The sequence below is a fragment of the Rhinolophus sinicus genome, linkage group LG12 (assembly GCF_036562045.2).
Source record: "Rhinolophus sinicus isolate RSC01 linkage group LG12, ASM3656204v1, whole genome shotgun sequence".
NCBI classification, from domain to species: domain Eukaryota; kingdom Metazoa; phylum Chordata; class Mammalia; order Chiroptera; family Rhinolophidae; genus Rhinolophus; species Rhinolophus sinicus.
Genome location: NC_133761.1, coordinates 51223053 through 51241398, shown reverse-complemented (window position 1 = coordinate 51241398; position 18346 = coordinate 51223053). Strand labels below are relative to the sequence as shown.

Here is an 18346-nt window from a genome sequence, read left to right as displayed (position 1 = left end):
ATTTCTAAATTAATACCATATATATGGAATTAAAGCCACAGCAGTGTTAAACATTAACTCACACAGCAACTAAATCTGCAGCTCAGTAGATGGTTGCTGTGTGAGTTAATAATCACACGCTGGAATACTATAACAACACAGTATTTGGGGTAGAAGGTGTGAGTCTACTTTTTAAAAAAAATTAAAAAACAACAACAACCCATGTAACAGTTGTTTTCAGTTACCTCGTGGACCACATCTTGCTCAATTTTACTCTACTGTAGCAACTTTAAAGCTAGGTTCCACTCAGCTCTGTATTCCAATTGGTAACTGTTTTCCAAACACTGCCTATTTCATGTTATCTGTTCCTGTGCCTTTAATTTCCCCCTTCCAATTATTCATCAGGCTATGGCCATTATTCATCATGTAATTTGTTAGAATCTATTTTGCACAATACACATAATCACTTTTTCTTGGTTACTTGGTTTCTCACAAGTGTTTTATCTTCTGCAAGTTTAATTTTGGGTGAAGGATGATGTGGGGCAGTCATCTCTTTTTGATTTAGCCAAAGTTGAAATAAAATCTGGGTATCTGAAGAGTACCTGCCGTCCCCTGACATACGTGAGAGAGGGGACCAAACAGAATGGCAGGATTACAATAAATTTCATAATTTCATATGATGGAATCAAACTGATTATTCTATTTGGAAAGGCCAGGGAATATAACCTTTAGTGAGAAATACATGGAAAAAATAGAAAAATTTTATGATTCTCAGTTATAAGAAATTCGACTACTTACAAGGTTTTAAAATTTAAAGCTCATTCAATAATTGTAGGCCTATAGTATCATTGGTGACATCACCAAACATTTCTTCTGCAATGTGGATAATGAACTAAATCCTTTAGTACCTTGGATCTCATGTCCTCCCGTTCTTTTGCCGTTTCTTTTTTCATCATCTCTTTCTCAAAGGCCCTTTTCTCTTGCTGAGATGACAGTTCTTTTTGAAGTCGGTCTGCTTGCCCCTCTAGTTCACTCTTCAACTGTTCACACTGGATTAAAGCCTGCCAGAATAACACAGTAAAATGGGAGCTTAGAATTTGGAAAAAATAAGGGGAAAATGAGACAATTAAGTTTTACTTTTATTTAAAATAGTTAAACACACTATAAAGTCGATTAGAAAAATTTTATATTGTTTGTTAATACAGTATCCAAATGTTACATTTATTCATATATTCCAATTTTCATAACTAAGGCTATATTAACTTATCAATTAACAAGATTTAGATGATAGACCTTAATGAGGGTCACTGATGAGCAAAAATTATGAAAAAGGGATCAGAAAAATAAAATGTTCTAGTATTTTCAATTATATAACATGTTTATACTATATGAAATATGTAAATATTCAATTTAACTGATTTTTTCATTTGTTCATGGTCAAAAATTATTTGAATACTTTAAATAATAAACAGATAAAAATTTTTAAATGAGATTTTATATTTATCATTACATACAGGTACCTATTTTAAATCTTATATTATAATCAAGTTCCTTTAAATGTTATTAAGATAAGATTTAGTTCCCTAGTTTTAAACACATAACTACAATAAAAATTAGGTAGTAATCAACAGTTAAGATAAGGAAAATACTCATAACCGCATTTACTACCTAGTTTTATAACACGAGAACTGTTATCTTCCATTTCTGATAACTTAAAAATTCATAATTATCCATTAGTCTAAATTTCCCACTCTGCATTTCCAGAAGTAAAAATTCTAAAACTTCCTCTTCGCTACATTCATAATATATTTATACATAATACCCAGTAATAAACTACAGCTTCAAAATCCCAATTAAAAAAAAAAATCCCAGTAAAATCCAGGTGCTTAGCATAGAAAACCTGAGTCATTCTCTGGTGTCTCAGTCTTATCCCAATGGCCCTTATTTACAACATCTACTTCATCCATCCTCTATTTTCCCCTGAACTGGTAGAAAAAAACTCAAGTATTATATGACTTACATCCTGCATGATTATGAATTTGACAGTCACATTTGTCGTTAGGGAGATGGAAATGGTCTCAGTAAACCTGACTGTAAGTTTTATACATAGCTATGCTTCCCTCTGGTGAAAGCTATAATAAATACAGACAATAAGTATCTAGGATATGTGAAGTTTCCTCTCTTCATCTGGAAAATATTAAACTTCAATTTCTTTTAAACTCTTCTGGAAAGTTTCTGTACTACTAGATGAAATATGAGGTTAAAATTAAATTGTCTCAGATTAACTGATACGCAAAACCAATGACTAAAAAAATGATTCTCCTAGAAAGTTAGTCCCAAGTTCAATTCTAGTTGAGAATGTTTTGAAAGGAAAATTTTAAATTAGATTTTAAGAGACACGAAAAAGCATATTTTTTTCAAAATGTAAGCACTTGGAACTTGAAATAGAGCCTTTTGTGCTTCAGAATATAATGGCTCTTGTGAAACATATTTTATAGGAAACTAATAAAAATGCTCATAACTTTTGCCAATATAATGAATACTGGTAAGAAAGAATAAAATGATTATTGAATATAAACCAATATATCCAATGAGAAAGTTTTTAATTGAACAAAAACTCAGGAGTCAAGATTATTAAGTATAGAAACAGTAGAAGGGACAGCTGAAGAGCAAAATAATCAATTAAAAGAATTCAATCAATTCAGGAACAAGGAATAATAAATGACCCTGACCGAGTAAAAGGCCTAAGAGTCTAAGATAAGATGACATAAAGCAAAAAGTATAAAGAAATTGTAAATCACCTAAAGAAAATCATTGCTGAAGCCTTGGTTTTATGGTTGGCCTTCTCTCTATTAGGACTAGCCACCACCAATGGGTCACGCTGAGGAAGTATAAAAACAGTAATGAAACACTGAATAACAATATTAGATTAAAAACTGGTTATCAACAACCCTCGGTGTGTAACCAATGATGCCACATTATAATATAGCATTTACTTTTATTTGCTTTGATTTTAATATATATGCCCGGTCACAATGAAGAAAATATCAAAGCTTAATTACACTTGGAATTAGAAAAGTGATTTCATATTTCTAAAGATATCTGTCTTACAGTGGACCTCACAATACTAGAAAGATTTGGTTCTACTAAACAAATATTTATACACTACTTCCATTAAAGGTTTCTCTTTTAATTCTAGGGTTCCCGTTCCTAGTTTTCCAGAATCCCAGATGATTCGGCACTCCCTGATTATACTAATCTAATCATTTAGTAAAGATGTAACTGAGTTCTCAAAGCTAGATCAGTCAACTGTCAATTACAATTGACTGACATCTCTTCAAAGGTGACCAAGTTATGAATAATTTCCGGCTTGCAGAGAAAGTGAGTGGTGCCTTCTCTCTTTCCGTGAGCACAACACCTGGAAATGGCGGAAATGGCTGTAGGTCTTGAGGAGCTGGGAAATTATACTTTCCCCCCACCCAGTAGATTCAGTCCTCAAGGGACCTTTTCTCGTCTGGAAAATGTCTTTATTTGTGGTCATTCTATGCTGGCCACATTAATACACTTTTCGAAACATAATTTATTGGACTTGATACTCCCAGTCCTAGTTTATTAAGCCAAAGAGTATGCATTATTATCTTAGTGGGGTCAAAACACCCTCTAAAACAAGTTTATATCTAGTCAACTCAACTTTTAAAACAGGAAACCTGTTTCAGAATATATAAAAGTCCTTCCCAACTGCCAGGGCTAGGTTCCTAGAAATTCTTGTGATAGAATTTATAATTAAAGATCTTACGAGAAGTACAGGTTTCACTTGTGAATATAAACCTTAAAACTTATGAAAATGTTTTTATTTTTATGAAATAAAGCCTATGAAATAAAAATGATTATCAACACATTTTAAACATTTAACTTATGAATAATGCAAACTACTGATATTTAATTTATAAACTTTTGCTTACTAGAAACCTTATCAGTCTTATGCCTGTCTTCCATTTTCAAGATATTTATAATTTGTTTTTGTTTTGTGGCAGACAATATATATACATATATATGTATATATGTATATATACGTATATGTATATATATATATATATATATATATATATATATATATATATCAAGAAGCATTATCTTCTATGCCTGTGCCTATAATCAAATACTCAATGCTTTTCTGATTTTCTTTTTATTCAGGTTTCTAATTCTTGCCTTTCTGAGTCTGCTATAGTCCAGGAAAAAGCATAATTTGGATCCTTGAAAAGGAGAAAAAAGTTCTGGGGACATTCATCCAACCTATTGGGTTGGTATTTTTGAAAAAGTATTTCTTTGGAAGGTTATCTCATTTAGATATGCTCACGATAACTTCATGCCAAAGCCAACACTTTCCCTCTGAATAAAAGCAGGCAGGTCTACGGCCTGGTTAATAATCTTTCCATCTTGGAGCTTTATCAAGGCATCACTGCAAAAGCCACTACTTTTCCACCCTCAATTTATTCCCAGGTTAATTTTCTTTATCTCTTTTATCATCATCCTCAGTTGTAATGACTTGCAATTTTCAAAACAAAACCAAAAACATTTATTGAGCACTTACTATGCGGCAGACACTTTGCTAAATGGCTTATATGGATTAATTTACTTAACTCGCTCACTAAATTTTAAGTCAGCCTTATCCTTCAGTTGAAGAAATTGAGGCTTTGAGAAGTTAAGTAACTTGCCCAAGGTCACCCACCTAGAAAGTGGCAGAGTAGGGATCTGATCGAAGTAGTTCCACAAAAGAATCTATGCATGGCACTATAATTTTCTCATGTTATAGATTTGCTTTCTTATAAAATCCTCTGCTGTTTTCACTACCACTATAAATGCAAATGTATGAAATAATTCATTCTTACTTAGCATGCAATATGCAAAATGGAACGCTAGATGGCACCAAACGTCAAGGAACTATACAAACAAAGTAACCGTTTCATAGTTAAGTAAATAAAGTAGTAGGTTTTAAAATTAAAAAATATATATGTCATCTCACTTTTTTCTCTTGGAAAGCAAAATTTCTAAAGTGTTGTAACATACCTTACAAATAAAAGTAGTAGACTTGCACTGCATTTTGTAAACTGGTTAGAAATCTTTGCATTATTATTAATTCAGTGAAAAATGTTACAGATTCGCAAGACACAACAGCCTCTCTAGTTTTTAAGTGTTAAATTTTTAAAAGCACTAACTACAAACATTCATATTAATATTTAAAGCTAATAACCGACTTTCATTCAACAAACATTTATTGTACAACAAATACATAAATGGCCTGAGGAATTATAGTGGTAGATGTCACAGATCTGACTTTTAAGGTCTTTCGGGGAGCAGAGCTATGGAAATAGCTACCAAAATTATACACAGCATCAATCGGAATATAGAGGAGGAAGAGATGTATTCAAACAAGAAGGGGTTGTGAAAACTTTGGGGAAGACTGCTACCTGTGTTGATCCTCATGGGTTGAACAGATATTTCACAGATTAATACAGTGCAGAAATGTAGAGTACTTATAAATCCATGGCAATGGTCATTTGCAGGTGACATTCTGGAGACAGCACTGGTCATGTGAAAGAATGGATAGTAAAAGATAAGGATAGAAAAGTTAGAGCGGGACCATATTGTGAAAGATCTGGAAGGTCATGTTAAGGCATTTGTCTTTTATGGCACTGCAGCAGGGGAGCTGCCTGAACAGGGAGATTTACAATTCAGGAAGATGTTGGCAGTACTGTGAAAGATACACAGGAATTGGAAAAGACCTAAGGGAGACCAATTTAGAAGATGATTGCAATAGTCTGCAAAGGTGGCATAAGAGTATGTGACGACCTGAACCAGGGCAGGTTATAGGAATGGGAGGGTGGGTACAGCTCAGAAAGGGACTCTGAAGAGAGAGTGAGAGCTTGGTCATGATTAGGTGTGAAGAGTCAGAGGTGGGGAGGAGCCAAGATACTATACAGGATGCAAGCCAGGGCTATTGGAAAGATAGTGATGCCATCATTTTAAAAAAATAATAAAATGGTGGAAGGAAAGGAGTGGTAGACAGGAAGGTGGAGAAAATAATTTGGCTGTGTAGAGTTTCAGATACTCATGGAATATCATCCATTTATAGAGGTCTAGTGGCAGCAGGAAATGTAGGTCTGAGGCCCAGGAAGGCTGTTAGAGCTAAAGGCACGACTGGGGATGTTCAAACGAAGGCAATGGTTTGGCCATGAGAGAAGACACAAATCCCCGGAAATGAGGGTAACATTGGCGAAGGACCCTGTGAAGAAAGTCCGTATTTAAGGTTTGTGGAAAACAAGTTAAAAGAGACTATGAGGAGTAGACAACAGCAATACAGAAAAAAACCACATGAATGTAATAGCAGATAAATTGAGGGAAAGAGATGATATATTATAATAGGACAGTTTCGGCTTCCAAAACTGCAGAATCGAGTCAGATGAGGATGGAAATGAGACCGTTGGGTTTAGTAATCAGAAAGTGACCGGTGGCCAATAAGTGAGCAGTTCAGTATGAAATCTGACTACAATTTGTTGAAAGCCTGACTGCAATGTGTTCAAAAATGAATGGAAAGCTGCAAGGGCAGACGACTGTTTTGAAAGGTCTGGCAGTGAAATGATGGTGAGAAGGTAGCACATTCATGAAAGCTGATCGACAGAAAGGTGTGTTCTGTTTGTTCAAACTGTAGATAGATGAGGGGGGTAAACAGTAGAGAGGGAAAGACGGAAGATACAAGACAGATGTGATGACAAATAGCTCAGGGTCCCTGAAGCCCTAGAAGTAGGAGATACCAAGAACTTAGAGAAAGAGATTCATCTTGGGAAGTAAGAGGGCCAGATAAGCAAAAAAAAAAAGAAAAAAAAAGAAAAAGAAGATCCACGTGTGGAATGAGAAGGGGTGGTGGAGGCTCCTGTCAGTTGGTCATGATCTGGGTAAAGCGGGTCATCTACTGAGACTGTGCGAGGAGCAGAGCTGGGAAATGAAGAAAGTGAAACTCCTGTCTAACGTATATAAAGGTGGTCAGCTGCAAAGAAACAAATTGTTACACAGAACTTATAAGCACTGAAGGCAACAGTATCACTCTCCTGTGGAATTCATTCCTTGGCTTTCTTAGATGGCTTTCTTTAGCGAGAGGCTGAAAGTACTAATAGAAAAAAATGCGACTGGGCTTAATGTCCACTGGCACTGGCAAAGTAGGTAAACCAGAAAGATAAGAATAAAGAAATTCTTTATTTCTTTGGTGTTAGTGAGAACATATTACAGTTCCCTTAGTCAGTGGATGTTGACTGAGTACCACTATGTGCTAAATGCAAGATACTAGGGATTTAATGGTGAACGAGATGGATACTTTCCTTCCTGTCAGAGACTTTCATATTTAGTGAAGGATACAGACAAATGAGCAATATTAATACGTTTCGATAAATGCTGTAATGAGGAGTGGGTGTCAACTGGGGGCTCCCCACCCAGGAGACAGTTGGCAATGTCTGGAGACATTTTTGGTTCTCAGAACTTGGGGTGTGCTATTGGCATCTAGTGGGTAGAGGCAAGGGATGCTGCTAAACATCTTTCAATGTGCAAGACATCTTCCAAAACAAAGTATTGTGTAGCCCTAAATGTCAACAGTGCCAAGATTGAGAAACCCACTATAAGAGGTACATCAGCTCTGTACATAGGGGAATAGGTTTTCTAGGAGAGTGGCATGTAAGCTAAGACCTGCAGGATGGAGACGATATCCAGGCAGTGGAATAAAGGAGAATTTGCATGGCAGGTACAAAGACACAGAAACTGGAAAAGCATAGCACAGTCAGAAGGATTCACAGCCAACGTCACCACCGTCGCCGCCGCCGCCGCCGCCACCACCACCACCACCACCATCACCACCACCACAACCATCACTACTTACGCAGGAAATATTCTGTGCCAGAGTTTCTACAAAACAACTGATGGACATTTTAAAATGTAGTCCTCACTAACAATCCTATGAGTCAGACATTATTTCCATTTTACGGATGAGGAAAACTGAAGCACAGAGAATTCAATAACGTGCCCAAAGTCTCATAGCCAGCGAAAGGTGGGGCTGGACATTGAATTTAGGTCTAGCTAACTCTAATAAGACCATGCCCGACCTCTAAACTCTACTGCCTTTTGAAGCTGACAGTGGCTGAGTCTGCTGGAGGATCAGGTGTAAGAGGAGAGTGAAGGTGCAGTGAAGGGTTAAAAGGACCTCACAGATGTGGGAAGGAGTCTGGAGATTGCCCTGAAGGCAGTGGGAAGTAACTGAAGGATTATAAATAGGAGAGTCACATGATCAAGTTTGCCTTGAAAAAGGATCATTTCTGGCTGCAATGTAGGAAATTGAGTGAAGAAAGGGACATGAGGCGTTTGTAACCCGTACACCTAGAGATTACGGTAGTCTGAACAAGAAAGGTGACAGTGAGAAAAGAGCTCAAAAAACTGCAGAAACTAAGATTTGTGCTTAGTGATTGGTTGGAAGTCAGGCATGAAGGAGGGGATGGCACCCAGGTTTCCGGTCAGGGTGTGCTAGTGGGCAAAGGTGCCATTCAGTGAGTAGAGAACAGCAGTTTGGGGGGAGTGAATATAATTAGACCAGTTTGGGATTGTAAAATTCATATTTAAATGGAAAGGGGGGAAGACCAGCCTGGAGACAACGGATCAAATGAGATGTGAGAAGAGGCTGAGGAACTAACTAGAGGCAGGAATGAGGACACCGAGTAGATTTACCTGGGACAGGGAGGAAGAGAAAAGGCTCCGGTCAGAGAGAACAGTTCCAGAATTTAGGAATTCATGGACAGTATAGTTCACGTGGGAGTTACAGAACAAGGGAAAATGTTCGAGTTACGGAAGCCAAAGTATGCTGGGACTAAGGTATGCATATATTAACAACATGGATGTTGAAACCTTTAAAAACGATGAAAGCGGGTAAGATGGAGGATGTGATGGACTGAACATCTGTGCCCCTCCAAACACACTGAAACCCCCAACGTGATGGTATTAGGAGGTAGGGCCTTTGGGAGGGGATTGGGTCATAAGCGTGGAGCCCTCATGAATGGGACCCCAGAGAGCACCCTCACCCCTCCCACCATGTGCAGACACAGCGAGAAGATGGCTGGTTATGAAACAGGAAGTGGCTCTCACCAGACACTGAATCTGCCAGTGCCTTGATATTGGACTTCCCAGTCTCCAGAACTGTGAGAAACAAATGTTTGTTGTTTAAGCCCCCATCTATGGTATCTCTGTTATAGCAGCCTGGACAGAATGAGACAGTGGGGAAAAGGGTCAGATGCTAAAGCTCTTAAAAAATGTCAAAGATACACAACTACTTTAAAAGCCCAAGTAATAAAATGGGTGAACTTCTTCAAACACGTGTCAAACAGTGTCTTGTAGATTGAGAGGTTATATTAACTAAAATTGGGGAGAGGAGAGACAACAATGTTTTCAAAGAGGAGTGCTAACCGAATTTCAAAGAGGAAACCTAATTGAAAGCAGGTGCCAAAACAAAAGCCTGGTAATGGCGGTCGGTCGGCCGGGAGTAAAGTGAATGCTGAGTCCTCCATCGTGGCCCGATGAGATGAAGTGAGTGGCAAAGGGCCTTCACTGGAGGTTCTGAGAGTCATGACATGATCACAGGACAGCTAGACTTCAGTACACATGAAGAAATAGGAGAGCTGAAGGAAACAGGGACGTATGTTGGGGGCTTTGGTCAGACCTGAACAAAAGTTTCGAAAGCACAGGGCATTGGTAACGAAAACAGTGATGGGCCAGGGGCCTGGAAAGCATTGGGGGTGGACTGAGGCCAGAGCTCAGGCTCTGACTGAGAAGAGGCAACTGTAGAACAATCTAGTATTTCACTAAAACACTGATGCTGCTAATATGGCTTAGACCAATGCTCACCAACAGAACTTTCTGTGATGATGGAATGTCCTATATCTGCACTGTCTGATACAGTAATCACGAGCTGCATGAGGCTATAAGCACTTAAAGTGTGGCTAGGGAAAATACACAGCAACTTTAATGGATTAAGGTGTGGGCCCCAAACACAGCACTGCACCGACAGTAACCTCCTAGTATTCAAAGTGCCTAGCACACTGCCTGACCACTGTTCACTATTACTGTCATTATCAATATCCTTCAGCATGTTTCATCCGACATCCAGTGGATCCAGACTCATAGCTAAAGATGCTACTAAATACACATATATTATTGTCTGTGACATACTTGGATGTTCTCAAAATTTCCCGTGTATAGAGGGAAAACATTGTCTTTAAGCATACATGAATACACAAATGGGTGTTAAGATTTTCATAGCAGTAAAATCTATCAGCAAATAAAAGATTAAGGAGACAAGTGTCTCAAAGTACTTTACCCCATGGCACTATGTTCTCTGTATAGTGCTATAACAGGAGTATTTGCAGAGGACTAAGAACTCTCCAAATAGCAAATTTGTTTAATTTAGAAAAGTCAACATGAACAGATTGGTATTCATTCTGTGTGTTTGGGGGGGAATAAAGAGTTTAGTTACGGAAAAATAACAAAAGAAACACTCCAGAAAAACAGAAGAGCAAACATGGTAGGCCTTTATTCTAATCTTGTGAGACTTGCCTTTGTTTTTTCAAAACAGGCCTCCTCGGTCATGTGCACAGCTTGCTTCACCTGCTCGTAAGCACTCGCTTCTCTCTGCTGCATGTCTGCTAAACTGCTCCTCACGGAAACTAGTGCAGACATTAAGTCATTCCTTTCTCTGTCAGCACAAAAAACAAAACAAAAAAAAACCAACAACATTCAAAACAAGAAATGATCACACACGATCGTGTATTCCCACGTCAGGAAGAAAAAAGCATTAACACATATTGGAAGAAGAGGCAGGCAGTGCACCCCAGAGAAAGACCCTCTGTCCGGACTTGATGACGGGCTGGCAGAGCAGCCAGGAAGCCTGCAAGCGTTCGTGGCAAGACTGCATCTGCTGGGACAATAACCTATTGTGGCAAGCACAGGCACACTGGGGGCTGCAGACTAAAGCCCTGAAAAGAGGAAAATTGTTTAAAAATAAAAGGGGGGTTGCTGAAAAGGGAAAAAAGCAACAAGGTGGGGAAGGTGGGGACTGTACCCCAAAGCAGAAGTAAACATGTTATGAAGGTCTTTACTAACAATTGTCACCCCAATAAACTTTAATTTAAAATACAAAAACAAAAACATGTTACGAAGGGCCCACTAAGGTTTTATTTACACTGCTGGTTCTCATTTACTTGAACAAATGTATAACCTTTCCTTTTAATCTTCCTCCACAATCCTCTCTTTCAATTAAAATCTTTCACCGACTTATGAACACATTTCTTCTTTCAATGGGTAGTACTGTTGAGTCCTTCAAATGCCCTGGTTACACATATAATGCTTGCAAGTTAACAAAATCTTCTCCCACTAGGTTTCATTATTGCCTAGCCCCACGCCCTCTGCAGCAATTTTCAGAAGGACCCTAAAGTAAGCTGTTTCTCCGGGAGAGAAGTGAACCCAATGCCAAAACGCTTTGGAATGTAAAATAGCAAGGATCTAATCTCATGGGTTAAATAAACCCCATATAAAAGAATCCAGGATATTTGGAATTTATCCACTGGATAAAAATGACCAGTAGACCAAAGAGAAAGTAAGGTGGGAAACTTTCTATACACTCAAAGCCAAAAAATACAAGTTGGACTGTTATGTGTGATATTCCATGCTTGGTTAAAGAGCTCAAATTTTAAACTGTGGTTTCAAATTCAGTTGCAGTAACTGCTTGCCGTTTCCTTTTCATTGCCAAGGTCTAAACTATCAGGGAAAAGCCAACTGTGATTTTTTTTTTTTTTAATTTAACAAACTTTAAGGCCTCATAATTTAAAAGACTATAAACTCTGAGTTTGAATTGCTTTCGGAATTAACCAATGACTCCATTAAAAATAAATCTGTTAAAGATGAAATGATTTAAACTATCTGTGGTATTTGGAAAGAAGCCATATTTTAAGAAATACGTAATAGTGAACAAAGTTACAATTATTAGCAGTTTCACAAAAGCTCTTTTTGTTAAAAAAAAAAAGAACAAATTGCTGCAAATATCATAAGATTCATGGGAGCATGATAACCTTCATTTTAGAATTTCCTGATGTGCTTGTTTTAAATTGAGAAATACAATTTATTTTGTTTAATTATTTTAGTTCTAAAGAAAGTTTTTAAGACAGGAATTACTTATTTTTAGGAAACATAAACAAACACAATGATTATGTGAAAATTGGAAGAATCAAAGCAAATTATCCCAGTTGTGTAACACATAAATTAAATGCAAGCAAAACTGAATTTATATCTGTTTACATTTCAAAACAAGCTCTAACGTAAAAAGGGACTAGCTTCATAGAGAATATACACTCCAACTAGAACCTATAATTCTACAAGAAAACAAAGTGTCACTGTTAAGGGTAGAAAGTCAACATAGGTATCATACAGTGACCTTTCTAAAGTTCTAACACCTATTGAAAAACCAGTTACTATTCAACGATATACTTATCTGTGCCTGATCCCCTGCCATCATCAAAGCCAAAGCTCCAAATAAAAAAATATTAACAAAAAAGCTCAATGTTTATAAGTTAACAGATCACAACAGATCAAAATCTAACACATTTGTTTCTTATATTTAATACTTTTATTCTCTTTTTAGTATATCCTGTTGGTAAGAGCGGTTTGCCACACAGTATATACTTAATGAAATAAGCGACAGGAAAAGAAAATAATGAATAATGACTCTGCTGCAGGAGGGCATCAAAAGAGGTGAAATAAAACCTCCTCTTAAATTCTAGTATTTTATGATCTAAGTTGTAAATCACCAGATTATTGAGAATTGGAAACTAAAGAGTTTTAGTTGCTCTGGTTCAAAAATTTTTCAGAATATCAACTCGCCAACTTCAGACTATTGAGCCACAGAAAATCATCAAAGATAAACCCCCAAACACTCATGTTTTGTTAAGCTCATCCTTCAACAGAGAGACTATAAAATGATTCTATGAATAATCTGCGTGGCCACTGGATTGACACACTCTGATTTCTCTGAGAGAAACGTACTACACGCTTTACAGTGGCCATCAGGAGAGATGGTCAATTGTATATACAACTTACATTTTGGCAATTTAGGATTACCCACTCAGTTGCTGTATATTTTGGTTTTGACTTGTTAGGTTTTGTTTTGTTTCCGCTCAGCCAGTCCATATGCCAAACAGCTAGCGCTCAAACAAACAAACAAACAACAAAACAGGTCCGGGCATTTGAGCCCTGTTCTTGGCACAAGGCCTTGCTTCCGATGTTCATCTGTGCTGTCACCTTCCTGATTGTGTTGCCATTTTTCAGCCTCACACGATGACTCATTTGCCCTTCAGAAACAGTCAATTCCAGCCATTCCGGGTAACTACCTCTGAGATCCTGCTCCAGAGTTCCCAGCCCACAAGGCCAGCCTGAGCCAGGCCTGAGGGAGCCTCTCCCAGTGGGAAGCTGTACAAGTCAGTGAGAGGGAGAGGGCAGTTCTCCAAATCACCATCTTCCATGGCGAAAGTGCTGCGAGTATGGGCAAACACCCTGGGAATGTTTGGAGAAATGCGATCAAGGAGTGTTTTGAATCACAGCATAACATCAGCACCATTCCTGCATCCAGGGCCCGATGAAGAGCCTCTGAGAGGAGGATGAGGTAAGGAGCGTGGGCGTGAGTTCCAGGATGGACTCACTAAGGAGCGGGTAGCATTTAAGGAACTTAGTGCAACAAGCAGAGCAAAAAGGACTGAGAAAGTCCCTGAATAACCTTGACCCTGACAGGTTAAAAATAAGGAAAAGAGAGACTTGGTCTGATACATACATGTATGAGCTTCATCTTAAAGTACACAACACCTTCCATTTCTAAGTTAGTCCACAATTACTAGCGGTTTTGAGCATTATTAATAAGTATTATCACTGTTTTTTTAAAACAAAAGTCTAAAAGGCTGACCTCAACATTTCCTTGTTCCTCATTTCTGGGAAGTTCCGGCCGGTTTTTCAAAGCCGACTCTACAGAACACTGCCAACGACCCACCCCAAAATCTGGACTGAAGCCCCAGGATAGCACAGTAGTAACCATTTCTCCTTTCTGAAAGTTTCAGTACACCAAGACTTCTCCAAGGCACTAGGAGCTACAGAATGGCATTTCCTACAGAGCAGCTCCATCTTCATTACCATTCAAAGGTGTTTTGATCATAAGGTAAGAAAGAGAGGTTCCTGGGACTCTCACCTACCTCATGGCAAAAGGAGGCCTGAGTGACAGGCAGAGGTTCAGACACAGTATGAGCACTTCGAGTCAACGTTCAAAATACATCCAATGTCATCAGTACTTGTTAAGCATGCTCTTCAGAAGTCCCGAAGGTCCCTAACCAAACGCCACAAACATATGGGTAGTCTGGTCTCCAAGTCGTGCCTGATCCTCTCCGTTTCAAGTGCCCAAGTCACTCTTATGCCATATACTCAATACACTACATGCTAAAGATCAACAAAGGAGTTCAAAGCTGCTGTCACAATCCCACATTTCCAATACAGGCCAGGAAACTCTTTTGATTTATCATATTTAGGACATACATTTTTTCAAAATTTCATGCTAACGTCATGCGGGAAATACTATGCTACAGCTCATTGAGGGGTCGGGCTTCTAATTATGCATACAACTAGAAATCCAAACCTAAAAAGTGCTGGTCACGTTTCAAAGTCAGCGTAACACTCAATATTCAGCACTGTGCATTAGTAAGTTGAAAGAAGCTGAACCCCAGTTTAGGCCAAGGGAATCACAGAAACAAAGATTTTCACTGACAATGAAAGCAGAAACCTTCCACTGTATTCCGTTATTAAAGCAGAACATGAGCCAGTGATATGCTGACAAAGCAGAATGTTGAACGAGAAGGCTGACATTTATTTTAGGAGGCTAAGAGTTGAAATTTAAGAACGGAGACAAAGGAATACATAACTGAGCCAGCATCTAATTTCTAAATGACTGCCAGACTTAGAATCCATGTAAACATTGTAGCTTCCTTTTAAAATATTTTTCTCATGATCTACAAGGACAATATGAAAGGCAACATGATAGAGGAGAAAAACCCTGTGTTTTGTTTGTTGGTTGATTTTGCTAGACTACTTAGTTTTAAACTCTGCCTCTTTTTACATGTGGCTTTGAATATACTTTTTCTTCTTTAATTTTTTTCATTATATTCTCCTTGTAAAATTGCCAACACAGTTAAAGACCTATTTGACACCTACTTTGAATTTCAATGCCTTCTTCCACCTCTTCAGTAATAATCACTGGCAAATATTGGGTGTTTATCCTTTCAAATCTTTTTCTATGCATATGTATGAACTAGAGAAAATATGTAGTATGGTTGTGTATGGACTTTTAAAAAAATACAGATAGTTTCACACCACCAGGTGTATCTTTCTCATCTTGTTTTATTTTTTTCTTTCAAAAATATATTTTGGAGTTTAGTTCCGTATTTCTCATAGAGATCTATTTCATTCTTTTTTTTTTTTTATTGTGCAAACAATTTCATAGTTTATCTAGACCATAGTTTAGTCATTCTCCTCTGAAGGATACTTATTTAGGCTGTTCACACCTGTACTCAGTTTTCATACTCACAACACTTCCAACACCAAATGTGTGGGTTTTCCACACCAAGCAACTCTCTAATTCTTAGCAGACACTAATACAATTCTGACACTGCCGGGGATTAGCACAGACCCCACAAGTTAAGGCTCAGTCACACAAGACTGTCCCCCACGTTAGATGCCAATTGCAAGTCCCTGGCTGTCATCTGTACCTCTGACAAACTGACCATAAATCAGGATTCCCATGACACCTTCCTTGGGTTCGACAATTTGCTAGAACAGCTCACAGAAGTCAGTAAAGTGCTTTATTTACTATTCCCTGTTCATTATAAAGAATACAACCAATGAACAGCTAAATGGAAGAGATGCATAGAGCAAGGCCTGTGGGAAGGGCCCTGGAGCTTCCATGCCCATTCTGTGAGCACCACCCTCCTAGCACCTCCATGTGTTAACCAACCCAGAAGCTCTCCAAACCCCACAATTTAGGGTTTTCATGGAAGTTTCATAGTCATGATTGAGTAAATCATTGGCCACTGGTAACTGAACTCAATCTCTAGCTTCTCTCCTCTCCCTGGAGGTTGAGAAGTAAGGCTGAAAGTACTAATCATAGGGATGGTTCCCCTGGCAACCAGTCCCCCATCCTTAGTGGGTTTCCAAAAGTCATCTCATTAACATAAACTCAGGTAATGTTTATTTAAAGGGGCTTATTTTTTTAAAAAAATGTTCCTTTTACCTTTATGCTCAGAAATATTTCAGCAGCATGGAACAAAAAACAAATATTACCACAAAAGATGCTCCTATTGCTCTTATCACTTAGGAAATCACAGAGGTTTTAGACGGTCTATGCCAGAAACTGGAGATGAAGACCAAAATACGTACTTCTTATATTACAATATCACAACACCATTACAAATAATGCTGCAAAATCCATTCCTATAAATGACCCATTATGCACATACATAAGTTCTCTAGGGTAAATTTTGAAATGTGTAATACACAATTTAAATATTAGTGAATAGTGTTAAATTATCCTGCAGCATAGTACCAGTTTATACTTCCACCTTCAGGTATGAAAATACTCACGTAATCGTGGCCTCACCAATTCTTGTGATTATTAATCTTCTTTAATTTTCACCAATTTAATGAGTTGGTTCTATTAAAAATTGTTATTTCCTTGAATAACAACAGAATGAATACCTTCTCGTCTATTGACACTGTCCTCTTTTATTGCTCACCGATGCCTGTTCTTTATTCATTTTGCAACGGGACAGGTTGCTTTTTTTTGGTAAATTTCAAAGGAAATTCTTTATACATCGTACCAATTTTCTGTTATATAAGATGCAAATGTTTTTCCCAGTCTTTTCATTTAATTTGTAATATTGTATCACAAGAAAGTTTTTTTCATCAAGTAAAATGTATCTTTTTTTTTTTCCTTTATGATTTTCATTCTTTGTGTCATGCTCAGGACTTTAAATAGCCCAAGGCAATTAAGATATTTTTCTATATTTTCTTCTAATACTTCTATAGTCAGAATTACATCAGGGATTTTAAACCATCTTGAATTTATTTTTGTGAGGTACAGTTCTATCCTTTTTTTTCCCCCCCTGAAATATAAACGAGCTATAAAATGGAGATAACCTCACAAATGCTTTACTGAGATTAAAAGAGGTTATATTTTTAAATTGCCTGGCACTCCTTGGTCTATAACAAATGTTTACTACATGTTAATTGGATCCGAAATATATTTAATAGATTTATATTGATATGGAATCTATATGAATAATTTAGCAATATAAATTAATAATTAATATAATATTTAACAGAAACAGGACCATCAGTGCTGATCATAACAAGTACCAGTCAGTCCACACTGGAGAAATTCAGTTTTTGTATAACAACAAGTAGCTTAGTCATGTGTGGAAAGCAGGGCTTCCAGGCGGTTCAATTGCTCTGTATGGGGGTGTGGAAGGGTTTTAATAAGTGGGGAACGAATACTATAGAGCAGGAACTGTTTTAAGCACTATATAGGTATTCTTTAACCCCTCAAAATAACACTTTCAGTTAGGTACTTTAATCTCCATTTTAAAAACGGGGCCATTGAGACACAAGAGGGTAAGTAACTTTTGTGAGGGGACATAGTAAGTTAGCAGTAGAACCAGAATATGAATCCAGGCAGTTTGACTCTAGCCACAGGCTAAGCTGGCTCAGTGAAATCCCAGGAGGCAGGTAATAGTCCTCCAAACAATAGGAGACTCCATACTCAGAAGAAATTTGGTCAAAGGTTAAAACATAGAGCAAAACCGGTCTGACATTAATGACTATGGTCTTTCCATTCTCCACACCAGTTTCAGCTGGAGGATCTCTGACTGTTAAGCAGTAAATGCCCAAGGCCTTGTCATGTGAACCGTAAGCATTCACTGAGTGCTTACCGCAGGTATGGGGCTAGAAGCCAGGGATACAAAAATAAACATAACATAGTTGCTGCCTCCAGGTATACAGAATATATTATATTAATAAAATCACAGAAGAGAGGAGCGTAAGTCAGTTGAGGCAAAAATGGAGCAAGGCTGGTGTGAGAACACTTCCAAGAGGAAATGAGCCCAAACAGACATAGAGAGGTGACTTGGGGCACACAGAAAAGTAGAGGGCCTGGTAGAACACACCCTATAAATCATCATTGGATAATATATTAAATAAGAAT

At 37.7% G+C, this 18346-nt stretch overlaps 1 protein-coding gene across 5 annotated transcripts in view; it reads right to left on the bottom strand.

Moving 5' to 3' along the window:
• Window positions 1-18346, bottom strand: part of SDCCAG8 (SHH signaling and ciliogenesis regulator SDCCAG8) — a 207512-nt gene that overhangs the window by 149235 nt on the left and 39931 nt on the right. For all 5 annotated transcript variants that reach the window (XR_002138627.2, XM_074316832.1, XM_019746823.2 and 2 more), the window contains exons 9-10: window positions 10621-10759; window positions 888-1040 (exon numbers count right to left, since the gene is read on the bottom strand). Coding sequence is in view for 4 of the 5 variants with exons in the window: in XM_074316832.1 (XP_074172933.1) it covers window positions 888-1040; window positions 10621-10759 (292 nt within the window). In the remaining variant the exon portion in view is untranslated. The remainder of the gene's footprint in view (window positions 1-887; window positions 1041-10620; window positions 10760-18346) is intronic.